Raw genomic sequence first — 16,240 nt, 5'->3', positions numbered from 1 at the left:
TTTGAAATTAGGAAAACCTTCCTCAATGAAGGTGGATGTGGCTTTTTAAAATACTTTGATATATTGTCTCCAACGATTCAGTCGCCTCTGAGTAGTGTGTCTTAGTGCTCTAGTTGTGTGAAAGTCACGTGTAAAAGCATTCTCCAAATAATCATCATAATAAACAATCTGTGTCCGTACTCTTTGGTTCTTTCGGTAAAGTCACATAGGTATAAAATAAACTAAATTAAATCACGACGTTTAAAAAACTTCTAATCTAGATTGAATCTGTGTCCAGCTTGAGAAGTGCTCGGCCATGGAAAGAGCAGCCGCCGAGAGCGTGCGCCGAATTCTCCGCGTTCGCAGCACAAATCTTAAACGGTCAACCATCGAGCGCGCGATTCGCGTCGCACGTACTCACGTTGTCGAACTTCTTCCGCGCCGTACGTAGCCAACCGCGCTAATTGGGGGTGCGCGTGTATCGCGAGCGCACTAATCGAAGGTGTCGACCAGCAAAATCGTCGACGTCGACTCCTCGGGGGGCGTGTCGAGAGCCATGGCGGCGCACCGCCCGCGCGTCACGAGAGATGTTGCCACACCTGGTTGACGGTGGAGCGCAGCATGGCGAGGAGGGTGAGCACCGCCTCCAGGCACGGCGCCGGCACGGATGGCGGCGCCGAGAACACGCTGGGCGGCAGCCCCAGGCTGTAGCGCCAGATCGAGTCAAGGTCCAGCTGTGGTGGAGGGCAGCACGCAAAGACCACGATCCCCCACGGTATAGCCTTAACAGACTGTTGGGGCAAGTGCTGGTATTGGGCACCGATGAGGGTGTGGGTGGCCAACGCGACGCCTGACAGCCTTTGTCTCCCCAGTGCTGATAGTTACACAGAAGGTTCTCATTGAAATCTGAGTTGACCTAGGAGAGGCCCAGGACCATTTCAAATATTTGCCACTGTTATTGGTTGTGAGCAGGTTGTCGGGTTTGTAGCGTTGTACGCCAAGCAGCGCACGTCCACGAGGGAGAGGATACGCACGCAAGCACCCTAAGTGTGTGCGTATCAAATTCCGCCGTTAACCCTTTGACGAAAACACGCACTGCTGGCAGCATAGGTTGCTGCAAGCCAACGCTGCTTGCTTTGCTATGCTGCATTGTCTTTTTTAGTAATCGCAAGTCATTGTCTTTATTAGTAATCACAACTGCCTCTTGCCGAGATTCAGACAGCTCGATCGAGGGATTGATTGGATGGAATGAGGGAATGCGGTTGCAAAGCTTTAATGGAGAATACTGAATGCTTTTTTTTCTCTCACAAATGTTTTGTTGTAGATTATCGGCATGACATTCCCGAAATAGCTATTGCAGCAGACATAATTTAGCAGACTAAATTTAAGGATACAGCCATTGAAGCAAAAGAGAGGTACTGTACATACATGATGAGTGTACAAGAGGCAACATAGCCAGATAAATAGGTGACAAAGAGATTCACTTAACGGGTCTTTTATAACCCTCAAATGTTTTGTGTTTTACGGTTCCATGCGACGAGGTGGACATATAAGTCTTGCTGGTGTGTGTCCAACTCAAAAAACAAATTTACCCCGGGCCCAACTTAGGCAGTGAAGAATGTATGACTCCAAAGCAGAGGTCGCAACCGGGTACTTGATACCCGTACCCTACCTGATACCTGGCTACCCGTACCCAGCCGGGTACGGGTACGGGTACCCATTTGCGACCCTGGTGCGGCCGGGTACGGGTACGGGTAAGGAATCAAAACCCGTTTGCGACCTCTGCTCCAAAGTCTCAATGGGGAGGGGTAATAAATGCTTTGCGTGTGTGCTGACACACTGAACGTACACTTTACCAATTCAATGTTTCCACTTACATTCCAACTGTGCCGTCGGTGTCATGCCACCACGGGGTAAACGAATTGACATCGGAAATCTCACAGACAAGCACGGCACCTCAATTCTCCCACTCATGCAGTCTCCTCAGAAGGCCTCTTCACGCAAACCGGCGCTTGTTGTATGTTTAATCAAACTGAAAATTTGATTTCTCAGAGCTGACATTTTTTTAAAACGAAAACACCACAAATAGAATTGATGACTGGGGGTAAGACCATCGGCTAGCATCACTTTGTGAATCCATTATATTATTATTATATTATTTTTATTATTTTATTACTTCCCTTCTACGTTACTTTACCGAAAGAACCAAGAAGATTTGTGAATCCAGTTTCACGATCGGTGGCCGAAACCCAGATTCGAACCCAGCGTCCCGTACCCCACCGCCCGCTTAGCTCACTCATCGGCAGCATTTCAGACATTCGCCAGGCTACTTCGAAAGCTCGCCACTGGGCTCACCAACCTCTCGACATCACCCGTGCAAATGCTGCCGATCAACTAGAACTGCCTTTTGTGTTTAGTTCGTTGTCCTTTCACCGTGCCTCCGATTGGCACGGTTGGCTACGTACGGTGCGACAAAAGTTTAACACGCAGTAGAACCCCTCTTCACGACCACCCCTGTTAACGACTAATCGCGTAACGATAGGCCTCCATAGGGCCCAATGTCCGCTTATTGACCTTTCCCCTGTTAACGACGGACTATTGTAGGTAAAATAAGTAGTAATTTATGCATTGATTAACCATGTTTCTTTTAATATGTGTTTATAATGTTGTTTGTATATTTATGTATTAATATCCATTGTGTTTTGGTTCAATGCTATCGGAACGAATTAAGCCTTTAACATGTATTTCCTACGCTCGCTTAACGACCAAATCACTTAACGACCGGTTTCGTGGAAACCAATTACCGTCGCTAAGAGGGCTTCTACCCGACATACACCCCCCTCCTCGTAGGAGAAGAAGCGTTCCGAGCGGCAAGCCGGCCGGCAGCCCCCCTCACCTGCACGTTTTCGGGAACGGAGGTGATGGGGCGGTTGAGGAAGAGGGCGAGCAGGAAGAAGTAGAGCTGCGGGAGGCTGGCGTGGCTGGGCAGGCACGAGAGCAGCACGGAGAACCCGGGGAGGAGGCACGCCTCGGAGTTGATCTCGCGCGGGATGACGCCACCGCCAGGCCCCCGGCCCACGTTGAACCCTGGGATTGCCAAGGCAACGGTCGTCGTCAGAGCGACGGACGACAAGGTTCACATAGCTGCAGGTGCTTTCACTGATGTCACTTCGGCTGATGTGACCGACACTCACCGAGATCATTTCTAAACTCATGGCGAGAGATAACCACACGTTAACCTACGATGCCGTTCAAGACAGCTTTATCACCTGTTTTTTTTAAACAGGGGAATGCTGAATTTCGATTTAAAGCTTTCGTGACTGCAGGGATTCATCTTCTTGGTTCTTTCGGTAAAGTCACGTAAAAGGGAAATAATAAAATAATAATGTTTTATATTTTTTATTTTTTTATTTCCCTTCTACGTGACTTTACCGAAAGAACCAAGAAGAAGGGAATGCTGCTTAAGGCATCGTTCCAGGATCAAGGGGTTTCATTTCTGTCCAAACATTGAGCAAAAAGGTCACCGATTTTGATCTAACAACTGGCCCCACTTCAATGGTGATGCTCACCGCTAGAATCAGAATATTTATTGACACTGGAGGAATCCAACGAGCTGTAAAGCTCATCTGTGAAAAAATTTACGCTTAAAAACAAAGTTTTTCACTATAAATTTTTTATATGCGTGGCGGCTAGAGTCCTCTCGTCCTCTGGCTTGAGATGGCTGCCACCTATGGGTCAGATGATTGCATGCCACCATTAAGCAATTGGTAATTAAATATAATATTTTTGTCCTAAAAGTGTAAAATTTTCACGAAAGTAATTGTCACGCACAACGAGTCTGTGTGGAAAATGTCAGCTCGATTGGATCATGGTAAGTGGGTTAAAAAACGACCGAAATATTTGCACGGTCGTAAGCAAGCAAGTGAACTTAATATAATGGATTTAAAAAGAGATCCGTGCCCTCACCCAGGACGGTGGGCGTTTGCCCGCTGACCAGCGCCTGCGTCAGGTCAAGCCACCCTCCTCCTGGCGAGCCCTCCTGGAATCGCCGCAGGATGCCTCCGTTGCTAAGCAACGACACGAGGATGCGCATCGCCACGGTAACCGTTGCCGGATGCAGGTGGCCCTGCACGAACAGCAGCAGCCAGTCGAAGCCCAGGATTCGCAGCATCTCCTCGCAGGCCCTGCGCCAGGACGGGTGTGGAACGGTGGGGGGTGGGGGGGGGTGAGGGGGGGTGGGGGGGGTTAGAGACGCGGATAAGGAGGAGGGCGGCTGGTGGAAAATGTTAAGTCACCACAAATTCTGGCGACGGTCATGAAAGAAATGCTTGATAGATATCGGCATTGAAAAGTCAATGAAAAGCTACGATTTTTCGATTTAAAGCTTTCGTGACTGCAGGGATTCATCTTCTTGGTTCTTTCGGTAAAGTCAAGTAGAATGGAAATAATAAAATAATAAAAATAAAACATAATAAAATAATTCTCACGATGTTTCCGGCCACAACGCAAGCAGCCGTCCTCAGGCGGAGAACATGTCTATCGAGGAGACAGAGTCTGAATATTTTATTATGTTTTATTTTCATTATTTTTTTATTTTCATTCTACGTGACTTTACCGAAAGAACCAAGAAGAAGAAATGCTACGAGTAATGCATATTTGTACATGCATTCCGCATGAGTGTATTGCATGACTTCCACAGCCCGGTAAAGAACGTCATAGAAGCCACACGACCTACGGGGTGTAAGGAGGCCTTCGTTCCAGCGGTGGACTGACAAAAAGGGCTGCACGTATGCACGCAGTGTCTGCTTTCTTTTCACTTCGTTTGTCTTTCTCCTGCCATACGTGTTATGTGTATCGTTTATTGTTCAATTTAAATCACAGTTCCTATGATTACTTTTGTTACATTGTTTTCATAGCTTTATTTTAGTGATTTGAAAACATATGGTTGATCTAAATTGTCTTACGGTTGTTTTTGTTGGCTTGCACCACATTGTGATTTTTTCACACAGCGTTTTAGTACTTTTTTTTGGGGGGGGGGGATATTTGCTGGTTTATTCCAGGATGTTTCTGTTACGCGTCATAGCTTTGGGATGTTCTGTGTTCATATTTTGTTTGTTGCGGTTGCACCCGACTCAAGAGCCGCATGGCTCACAGGGCTACACCTAATACATGAAACTTGAAAACTTGAAACTTGCATGTGCTACGGTTGTGCTAATTGCATCTTCTCATGAGAAGGAGTGTCTATTGGAAAGTCCTTGCAGATTGAAAACTTATTTCTTTAGAACTGTTTTGTTGTTGTTGAGTTTGTTGTCCTTCCCCCTGCGCCTCCGAATAACACGGTTGGCTACGTAGGGTGCGAAATAAGTTCAACACACATACACAGAGAGCAGTGCATCACCCTGCACTACAGAACAGCTTCTTCGTTGGTCTCTTCAAGTTGATCTATTTTTACCCACACGCATGCCCCACTACAGAGTCGTGTTTATTGAATGGCAGTTGAAACTGATATTGTTAAATTCCTTAGAGATGGAATGTGGCCACATTAAGTGAAACAAACCTACTGTTTTGTGCATTCATTGATGATGATCAGGCTGCGATCACGAACGCACGACAACTTGAAAATCAGGTTTAATCACGAGTGAGTGCCTTCATATTCAAACTCAATATCGCAGCAGTGCAGGCCCATTGCTCTGACCCCATGTGCCACACAGACATCTCTGGTGTTTTCATTATTTATAGATGAAAATTGAAAGAAACAAGACGTAACCCTCTTTAAAAGAAAATCATGTACACAACAGGATCCATAATTGGGGTTTTTTGGGTTCGATTGCGTAAATATAAATGTCGTTAAACCCGCCTCCACCCGACACAGCCAATAAGTAAGGTTTGTCACATAAACAGAACATGCCAATGCGTTACTAGTACAGCAACACGGGTGTGTTGAAGAGTAAATCCACAACATTTACAATTTGAGTACGACGCTTCGCCAGTAATTACAACCAGCATCATCAGGTGACAGCCATTTCTGCAGAGAAATCCTTCTGTTTGTGGTGGTGGGTTTAACGACACATTGATATTTACGCGATCTAACCCAGAAAAACCTTTATTATGGATAATATTGGTCGCGAGAGGCTACGCCTTAAACACACAACAGGATTCTAGATTTGAAGCTTTCGTGACTGCAAGGATTCATATTCTTAGGTTTTTTTCGGTAAAGTCACGTAGGTAAAAATAAAAATTAATAAAAGTAAAATAAAAATAAAATAAAAATCACGACGTTTCGGAGGCAACACAAGCTTCCGTCTTCAGGTACATGACTTTACCGAAAAAACCTAAGAATACACAACAGCATGTTTGTTCAACGGATTTGTAAGTGGCTCACGGTTGGCTTAAGAACTCCTTTTCGGCAGAGGTGTGGAGCAAGTCGAGAAGGACCTCGAGAAGTTGGTTGCGGAGAAAAATATTGCGAGCAGACACCAAGCCGGCACCATCCTCCTCCATACCTAGACGAATCGACACGACAGCAGCCGGCGACGTTACACAAAGCCACCGTTCACAACGATGAAGATGTCATCTCATATTTCGCTTTTTATTACACACATACGTAATGACCGAAATTCACAAATACTCACCCGAAGCCAACGTGTAGCATAACGGTTATTACAAAAAATTAGCCAAGGTCTCCGATTGGAGGAAAGAGGCCTCCACACAGCGATTGGTCGGGGAGGCAGGCTTTGAAGTGATTGTAGGAAAAGGGTTTGAACGAGAATAGGCGGGAAGTGGAACCCAGAGGCGACGGTTGGGATCCCTTAGAGGAGAAGGACAGGGGTTGGCTAGGGGAAAAACAGTGAGGGAACATTCGAGAAGAAGGGTGCTGGAATGATATAAAAGGGGACATTCGAGGGAAGGGATGAGCTTCAAGCACAAGCACTGAAGCCCGGACCTCGTGTTGTTGCTGTGTTTGTCTATGGCAGTATATAGTACGGAGGAGACCCGTGTGATGTAAGAGAAAAAAGTTTAGCTGAAGCATATTATATTTTTTGCGACATAGAATTGTAATGTATTACTTACTGTTAGTAGCTCAGCTTATTGGAGAGTATAGTTAGTATACTGATGATACTATGTAGTTTATACTTTAGTTGTTTACGTGGTGGTTTAGTTACTGCAGCTACAGACTATTAAAACTCCTTCCCTTTATTAATGCTTCCCCCTATCCCCTCTCTTTGATGCTGCTAATCCTGCATAATGCACGGGCAAAACATAACTTTAAACCCCCCGCCAAACCTCCTACGCATTTCACAAGTAGTACTAATCGCATATCTGCATTTCCCATAAATATGCAAAAATTCCACTTGATATTCAAATTATTTTGTCAAGGCGCTCTTCCTCCTCCCTCCCAGCTTAAAAATACGCTCCAAGCCTGGGGTGTGTCATTCAGACTCTGTCATCTCGACAGACCTGTTCTTCACCTGAGGACGGCTGCTTGCGTTGTGGCCGAAACGTCGTGAGAATTATTTTATTATGTTTTATTTTTATTAATTTATTATTTCCATTCTACGTGACTTTACCGAAAGAACCAAGAAGAAGGCTCCTAGTAGTGCGTCGTTCGTGTCGTTTAACATACGTATATTATAACAACAAAAACCAGCGGGGCGCGTGAATTATCGCGAAACTTCCACGTACCTTCGTTGTCGATCAGAGCGTCGTCGTCCTGCGGTTCGTCCGCTCTGAGCTCTACAAACTTTTCGGAGACGGAAAACGTCGGCAACGTGGAGGCGAGGAACTGTCCATACCTGGGTGGTGGGGAGGGGGGGGGGGGATTTAAAGATGATTTTGTTTCTTTAAATGGTTTACCACAACGTTTGAATTATGATAATCCGAATTTAAATTAAATTGCTCACACATTTATCAACAAAACACTGCCTTCAAAGGAAAAATATACAATTTTGGGGAATTGCCCCTTCTTCTAAGCACATTTAAAAATACATATCCTTTAAAGAAGGGTAATTTGCCTGAAATGCCACCTTTTTAAGGCAGTGTTGTTGACGAATTTGTTAAGTATTTTTTTTTATCAATTATGTTCGGGCACCAATGCCAACAATCTGTTGAATATTAATTCCCTCCGTGTATGTCTGTGGCTGAGTGTGCTTGTACGTGCTGTTGGGGTGTCTCCTGTGTCTATGTGCGTGTGTGTGTGCTGCCCTGTCAAGCATGAATAGTTGCTGCTGACCAGAGCATGTCGTGGCTGCTGGGGAAGCCTTGCAGGAGGAGACTGAGCAGGCGCGTGATGGACATCACAGTGGCCTTGGACAGGGGCAGTGTGTGGTCCTTGAGCACGTGCAGCAGCTTGGGCACCAGCTGCAGCCCCAGCATGATGCGCCGCAGCTCTTCCACATCGCTGCGTAAAAGCACAGGGTGGGTGTGTGTATAGCGATGGACCGAATTGACGTCAATAGTTATTTTCCAAACAGCGCAGAAACGCGTACAAAGAGCACTCGGCCTCGTGCATTATTGAGAAAAGCGATCAGCAGCTCCTTAATAATTGCATTCCGGCCCTCTTTGTCTTAGGTCACCGTCAAATTCATTTGAGCAAAATGTGACCGACTGACAAGCAGAGGTGAAACAGAGACAACGGTAAAGGCCGGAAAACCATTAATTGGTGCTGCCCTGGCTGCCTCGGCTGTCCCCGGCTGCCCCCGGCTGCCTCGGCTGCCCCCGGCTACCCCCGGCTGCCCCCGGCTACCCCCGGCTGCCCCCGGCTGCCCCCGGCTGCCCCAGCTGCCCCCGGCTGCCTCGGCTGCCCCCGGCTGCCCCCGGCTGCCTCAGCTGCCTCCGGCTGCCCCCGGCTGCCCTGGCTACCCCCGGCTGCCTCGGCTGCCCCCGGCTGCCTCGGCTGCCCCCGGCTGCCTCGGCTGCCCCCGGCTGCCCCGGCTGCCCCCGGCTGCCTCGGCTGCCCCCGGCTGCCCCCGGCTGCCCCGGCTGCGCTGGCTGCCCTGGGGCTCATTGTTATTGTTTCTGGGCCCTGGTTGCTTCATCGTGGGTTTTACCCGTGGCGTTTCTCTCGAGCCTCTTTCCCATACCCCGTCCGAACAAAATATTCAGGCCCTAACCCATAACCCACAATATGTACACAAATATCTGCAATGTAACACTATCAAATCTGTAAATGACGTGAAAAAACAACAGAATAACCGTGCCGGCTATTATAATAGTAAAGAAACGAATAGCATTTCCTGAAAAAATGCATTGTTGCCCTTGATGGTGAGCGAAGGTAATAGGATGACAATACACTTCTCGAGGAAATGCTGCTGCTGGTTTTTTTTGCATGCTCACAAAGGCTGCGTGCTTTTTACCACACGTTCCTCATCCCGAGTGAAATGCAACACTATCCGCTGTGCACCACACAGTGCGCATACCCCCTGCAATAACCCCGTGCGTGCGTGCGCGCTGACGACAGTTGCCGAGGACGCGTAATTACGTGTACTTTAATGAGCGCCCATGGGGCAGGGGGGGGGGGCAACCCCGGGAAAAAAAGACCCGACCTCCAGAACGAGGGCGGAACACGGGCGCGGCAGGAAATGAAGCCATTCACGAGCTTGATTCATCGCACGCATTCCTCGCCGAGGTCCCACCGAGAGCCGTGGTAACTCAGAGGGCGCCACGGTGGCGAGATGTTAACTACCTCGCCTGGTATACGGGAGGTCGTGGGTGTGATTCGGACCCTGACGCCTGCTGCTGTATATTTGGAGTTTGCACTGTTTCTCTCCCCGTGGTCGAGTAGATTTTTCTCCGGGTCCTCCGGTTTTTCCCTCCGCATTTAGAAACATGCGTTTAGATTATTTGGCTGCTATACATTTCCACATTATAATCCACTTAGTTGATCTATCATTTGTGATAGCAAGGTCGCTTCTGAAAAATACCTATATAGCTCAGTGGGCCTTACCTGGTAATATAAAAATTGTTGAGTTTTTAGTTTAGTTTCACTTTTTTGACAAAATGGGAATTTCAAGGAGAAAACCACAATTCACAAACGTGGCTTTTGTGCCGTACAAGGAAGTGGTAGAGCGTGTTTATATGCAACGTGGAATAAACAGCCATGTGTTCACATACTAACCCTTGAGAATATCTAATTAAAGTTACGTATGTACAGTGCAGTGCAAATAACATGAATAACAGGTAAGTGAAATACCATAATCTCGTCGAATAATTCCATGAGCTTGCTATTCTTTTAGTGATATTTTGTTGTTATTTTTCAGTGAAACGGATCCCATATAAAAAAAAAAAACTGCGTGAGAACTGCAAACTGCATCTCTGGGTTTAAACTCTCAGACCATGTATGTACAAAGCATATCCGATAAACTGGAACACAGTGGCTTCATCAGAGCTGCCTGCGAGAGACAAAGCAAATGTAATCCGTGCAGCTTCCCGACGGGAATACGGGTCTCATGACAGCCTGGCACTGCTGCATTACAATCACACACGCATGGGTGGAGAATGTAACATTTTCCGCCGGGTTTTGGCAAAAGAATGTCAATCTCTCAATCTCTCCATTCCGAGCGTTGGGAGGCGAAATTGCCACGGAAATTATTTTCCGGACGTTGCGATCAAATGTGAATCTGTCCCCTTTTGCCGAAGCACTCCAGTTGCCAATGGCACCACGAGGACAATCCGCGTGAAAATGGAAGGAGAAAAAAAACCCTTCCCCAATCTGAAGGAATGAGAAAATCCCCGCTTTTGACAAAACGAGTGGCAAATGGAGCAGCGAGGACAGATGCCGCGGTTCCCACAGCCAACTGGGAACCACGGCTAGGCGCCCGTGTATGGCCTTGGGCTGTTTCAGAATTTGTATCGCAGCCTAGGCTGTCTATCTCCATAAGCCTTGGGTCTAATCCATCCCAGCCCCATCCCTAGGTCCCCCTCCCTACGCTCCACGACGACCCTGTCGGTAAGCGATGTCAAAGAAGGTTTAACACAGGTTTCAGTTAGGCTAGGTACTGACGTCGGCTAATACAGACGACGAGACATTATCGTCCATTTCCCTCGGCAGTAAAGTGGCTCTGATAGTAGATTAAGCAAGGGATGCCAGTGGACGTCACAACCTAGAGTGTGCTCAATGGTACACTTGGTGCTGGGTCTGGCCCTTTATTCCGCCATGATGGCGAGCATTTGGCTGCTGTACATTTCCACGTGATAAGCCACTTCGTTGAGCTATCATTTGTGGCCAGGTCGCTTCTCAAAAAGAGCTTTAAAGCTCAGTGGGGCTCACCTGGTAAAATAAAAATAGGATTCGTTAAGGCTGCCGTGGGAAACTCAGGGTGCGAATCCAAGGCTAGCTTCCTATAGTTGCCGTGGTCGTGTTACCTGGACTCTGTGAGGAGGTCAACGAAGTGGTCGAGGAGCGACAGGTGCAGGTCGTACGGCGAGTGGAACCATATCTGCGGAGAAGCCACAGGTGAGATCAAACTCACCGAGGTGCTTAAGTTTGGTTTCACGAGCCTTAGGCTTTTGTACTTGTGCACAACAACATGATTAATCACGATGCTACGACCCCCACCTCCCCCCATAAACTTCCTCTTTAAAAAAACACAGGTCTGCGAATATGGTAATATTATATTTATATCACAGCGGTTAAAATGTAGTGAGTTGGCACAGTGGGGAGTAAAGGTGCTGCATCTGCAAACAATCTCAGTGGGAAAAGAACAATACTAGGATCAGTCCCGTCAGCCCCTACAAATGAGCCTTTAATGCTTTACGTGGCTTCAAAGTGCACCTAGCCTGGCACAAGCGCCAAGGAAAAATCACCGCCATTTAGTGGCGAATGAGGAACTTTGTTGTTTTTGTTCCATACTTTACGAACAATTCATTAATTTACTTTCGCCTATTATTTGGCCGATATATCAGCACAGCGTTACAGGCAGCCCCTGCAGAACACCACCGTGCAATCGACAACAGGTCGAGCGCGCCAGCCGCTCTCCCGGCAAAATCGCGCGCCTCCAATCGTCCTCGGCGTGGGCGACCGGGACGGCGCCGTCGAGTTCACCTGCAGGTCGGTGACCAGGTCGCGGAACGCGGGCAGGCAGAGGCCGCTCAGGCTGTCGCGCTCGCGCCCGCTCTCCACCGTGCCGGCCAGCGACAGAGCCAGGTGCAGGCTGTGCGTGTTCAGCAGCGACCGCTTGCGTTTCAGCAGCATCGCCAGCAGCTGGCGGGGGTGAGGGGGGGGGGAATCAAAGAGTGACGCATCAAGGGGGCCGAACCACGAGCGTGGCACTCGGTGCCACGCGCGCGCGCGGGTCGAAGAGGCTAACGAGGTGACTTCGAAAGGGTGGTTCTGGGATGTCACCTTCTCGGGGAAAGTTCGACTCCTAATTGGAGGCCCGCTCGCGCAACTTGCTCCGGCAGCCTCGGAGGCTAAACGGAGATCCTTACGCACGTGCGCCGCTCAAGCTGGCCACCTTGGGCAGTGAGCATTTTTGGTCTCGCACGTGAACATGAATACAATCACTACACTGCTGTGATTTTTTTGATGGTATTCTGTAATTATTTAATGACTGCAAGTAAGCATGTGATGATTCAATCGCACGTACAATTCGAAACATTTGCACAACTGGGGTAAAAATTCAAGTCATTGAGTGTTTTCTTCGTTTCGCTGTTATGGACTCTTTTATATTGTTTCTCATTCATATGCTTCATTCGTACAGTTTTGTCTGTCACTCCATTCACTTAAACTATCGACTTCACGCGCATGCACCATTAAATGCATGCATCAACGAGCATAAGAATCACTTCTTATCGCCGGGCAAACCCGTCACTCCGCGCCTAGTCGCAAGCAAGTTGCAAGCAACACAACCAATCAATCGGTATCATCATCACGGTCCAATGGCAGACAAGCCCGTAGGTGTCCAACGCCCATTTCATCATCCGTTTCCAATCAATGGCAGGCAGTGCCAACGCCGCACCTGGTACCCGCGGATGCGCTCCATCTCCCGCTGGGCCAGCTCGCTGGCACGCACGGCGCACACCAGGGCCTTGGTGGCGGCGTAGAGGGCCTCCACGTCCCCTGCCATGGCCAGGAGGCCCAGCAGGAGGGCCGGCCCACCCACGCACTGCAAGGAGCTCGCCACGGGCCGTGCGGCGCTTCGCCGCACTCCTGCCGGGGTGGGGGGAACGCGCAAAAGCACCGCCGCGTCATCACGCCGCCGCTTGCACTGACCACCCCAACGGCTCCTCTCCAACTTTATAGATTCTTAAAAGGTGTATTGACCGACATCTGAGATTATTCAAATACGTATATATATTCGTTACATTTTAGCGAAATATGGGATATCAGCATCGAATGTATGTACGTGTGTATGTTGAACTCCTTTCGTGCCGCACGTAGCCAACCGTGCTCATAGGAGGTGCGGGATCACGCGACGAAGCGTCCGTTCGGAACTCCCGCGGCGCAGAGCCAAAGGCCGTGCACATTTTGTGGCGTTTCTTGCATATGTGGGGGATAACTGGAGACATTTGGATAAAACCCATGGCTGCTTTAGGGTCCACACAGATGGAACTGATTAGCCGTACTGCCATCTGCTGCCCCCTTGTATCCCAGCGGATTTAAATTTTTCACAAATCTGCGCGATTTACAGTCCCTTGCCTCCAAAGCATTGGCTCACAAGTTAGTCCACCACGCCCGGCTCAAAGGTAAATCGCCGGCTCACGCAGTCACAGTCCTTTATTGCATGACGTGAGAGTCAACAGAAACGACAAGTTATGCTTTACACAAAACGTGGCTCACCCCCGGCGTAATGATCCACACAAAGGCTGACAGTGAAGTTAACAATGACGGGCACAGGAAGCACATCGGAAAGGCCGTCGAAAAAGAAACATTTAAATTTTGTATATATTTGCGGACTGATAACAAAAAAATGCTTTCAGGATGGTAAAAAGAAAGGTGTGACTTGGTGACTCTAACACCCATTGCCACATTAAGAATGATGAGGGCTGTAGAGAAACATAGCAGCTGTAAAAGTAGATCCTGAGGCAAGGGTGCAAGGTAATGCGAGACCCAGCTTAACGACAAGGGCGGTTTAATGCGGCGCGCGATTTCCCTCGGGAAAGAGTGGCACACAGCATGCAGTGTTTCGAACGGAGCAGTGTCACATGGACGGCAGGTGTCACGTTTGGAGAGGTGTCACATATTTCTATTATTTATAAAATAATATAAATAATATGTATATTATTTCATAATTTCCCTTCTACGTGACTTTACCGAAAGAACCAAGAATATGAATCCCTGCAGTCACGAAAGCTTTAAATCAAAATTAAGAAACCTGTTACGCGATACGTTGCGTGACTAGAGGAGCAGCGTGACGTGGAGGGTAGCGTCAGACAGGGCAGAGTGTCACATGTACAGCAATGTCACACGGGCTGCAGTGAAACTACGGGAACACCGTCGCACAGAGCGCCGTGTGACGTTAGGGAGCAGTGCAAGATTCCCTCACGGTGAGGGATACGTTCCGGAGATGCTTGGGAATAGTTTCATGGATAACAAAATTGGCCGACGAATTACCTTAAATACATACGTAAGTAATAAATGTCATCACTTTCTGTCTCACCACTTAATCTCATCACTTTCTCTCTCTCTCCTCTCTCTCTCGATGCAGTAGTGTAGAGCTCCAGATGCAATTCGCGGATAGCAGGTTCGTGAATAACGAGGGAATACCGTATTTATTGCTCCACATGGGTTATATCATGTCTGTCTGTCCAAGGACAATTCATCACGTGTTCAGGAACTCGACATTGCGAACGCAATTTCAATTTAAAAGGCGTCCGTCTAAATGCAACCAGAACTCAATATTCTGTGCAAAACAAGCAAGCTGTGCACATTCGTCGACCGTGGGGAAAAGATGAGGGGAGGAGGGGAGGTTAATGTTTTCTTAGGCGAGGCGGGGAAAGTTGGAAGAACGGGCATCAGGGGGAATCATCGCGGACGGCGAGTCCGTGAATAACGAGGGAACGGCGTGCAACCGTGGGGCAGGGACGCAGCCTGCCACGGGCTGCGCGTGACACGCGGCGCGCCGGCGTGAACCGGGTCGCGGCGCTTACCCAGGTTGCCGATGACGGCGGCGCCGATGGTGCGCGAGGGCCCGCCCAGGTGCCCCGCCGCGTTGTGCAGCAGCATCACCGGCGTCACGTTCTCGTTGGACGAGAGACCGATCTGCCCCGCGGTGAAAGAGAAGAAAACCCGTAAAAACAAAGTTTTTCACTATAAATCCTTTATATGCATGGCATCGGTTTTATTATATTATTCATTTCTGTTTTTCTTGAGTAAGAGTTTCATTTTTATCACATTGGTATTTTAAATTAAATATTCCTAAAAAGTGGAAAATTTTGGGAAAAAAATTTTCCCGAAAATAAATTGTCACGCACGAGTCTGTGTGCAAAATATCAGCTCGATTGGATCACGGGAAGTGGGTTAAAAAACGACCGAAAGATTTCCACGATCGTAAACGTGCAAGCAAGCAAGTGAACTTAATATAATGGATTTAAAAAGAAGACGTTGCTCATTCGAGCTATGTGGCTCCATGGGCCTTACCTGGTCAAATAAATTAAAATAACGTTTCGTTCTGTTGCCTCTCCATTCAAAGGTGGTGCCTTTCAGAGGTCGGCAGAGGCATTGTTGGGTAAGTGTGCCGAGTGTAGAAGGCACAAGGCTGCTAAGAATCAGAGTGGCCAGGCTGACAGATTTTCACGGATTTTTTGTCTCACAAGTTTCGTCCTAACTTATGGGCATTCTCTAACGTGTACTTTCGGCAAATAATGATTCACATACCTCGCAATTTGGTGAACTGTCACAATTCCTGGTTGCCATTCCATTTTATCATTTATTTTTGCCTCATTTGTACTGTCTATTGTTTCACTTTGTTTGCATCTCGTTTTGTACACTTTTATTTAATCCTAAATGTGTAATTTACACAAATCAAACAACAATACATTTCCTCCCACGTGCACAATTCGACGCGTGCGTTGTGCAATCGCCTGCATGCCTACACTATATATAATCCTTCTATGCACCGTGGCTTTGTGCCAGTCGCCAGCGAGGCCTCACCTGTTTTGCAACAGCGCGGCTGTCGGCCTTGTTGTAGGCCTTGCGGATCTTGGCGACGGTGAGCAGCGAGGCGGAGAGCGGGTACAGGCCAAACGAGAGCCGCTCCTCAGGCACCAGCGACACGGTCGCTGAGCCCGCTTGCTCCGACTTGCCTTCCGTTGCTGTGGGAAA

The 16,240-nt window shown here is 48.2% G+C and overlaps 1 protein-coding gene across 1 annotated transcript in view; it reads right to left on the bottom strand.

The window, feature by feature from the left end:
- Positions 1–16,240, bottom strand: part of LOC133350573 (WD repeat and FYVE domain-containing protein 3-like) — a 91,766-nt gene that overhangs the window by 53,667 nt on the left and 21,859 nt on the right. The window contains exons 17-27 of the mRNA XM_061565052.1: positions 16,070–16,230; positions 15,067–15,178; positions 12,936–13,126; positions 12,020–12,178; positions 11,341–11,414; positions 8,210–8,377; positions 7,663–7,772; positions 6,362–6,482; positions 3,946–4,163; positions 2,876–3,066; positions 579–713 (exon numbers count right to left, since the gene is read on the bottom strand). Coding sequence (XP_061421036.1) covers positions 579–713; positions 2,876–3,066; positions 3,946–4,163; positions 6,362–6,482; positions 7,663–7,772; positions 8,210–8,377; positions 11,341–11,414; positions 12,020–12,178; positions 12,936–13,126; positions 15,067–15,178; positions 16,070–16,230 — 1,640 coding nt within the window. The remainder of the gene's footprint in view (positions 1–578; positions 714–2,875; positions 3,067–3,945; positions 4,164–6,361; positions 6,483–7,662; positions 7,773–8,209; positions 8,378–11,340; positions 11,415–12,019; positions 12,179–12,935; positions 13,127–15,066; positions 15,179–16,069; positions 16,231–16,240) is intronic.

Source organism: Lethenteron reissneri, chromosome 34 (assembly GCF_015708825.2).
Source record: "Lethenteron reissneri isolate LAM-NWPU_2019-01 chromosome 34, ASM1570882v1, whole genome shotgun sequence".
In the NCBI taxonomy this organism is placed as follows: domain Eukaryota; kingdom Metazoa; phylum Chordata; class Hyperoartia; order Petromyzontiformes; family Petromyzontidae; genus Lethenteron; species Lethenteron reissneri.
This window is presented reverse-complemented; position numbering and strand designations above follow the sequence as displayed.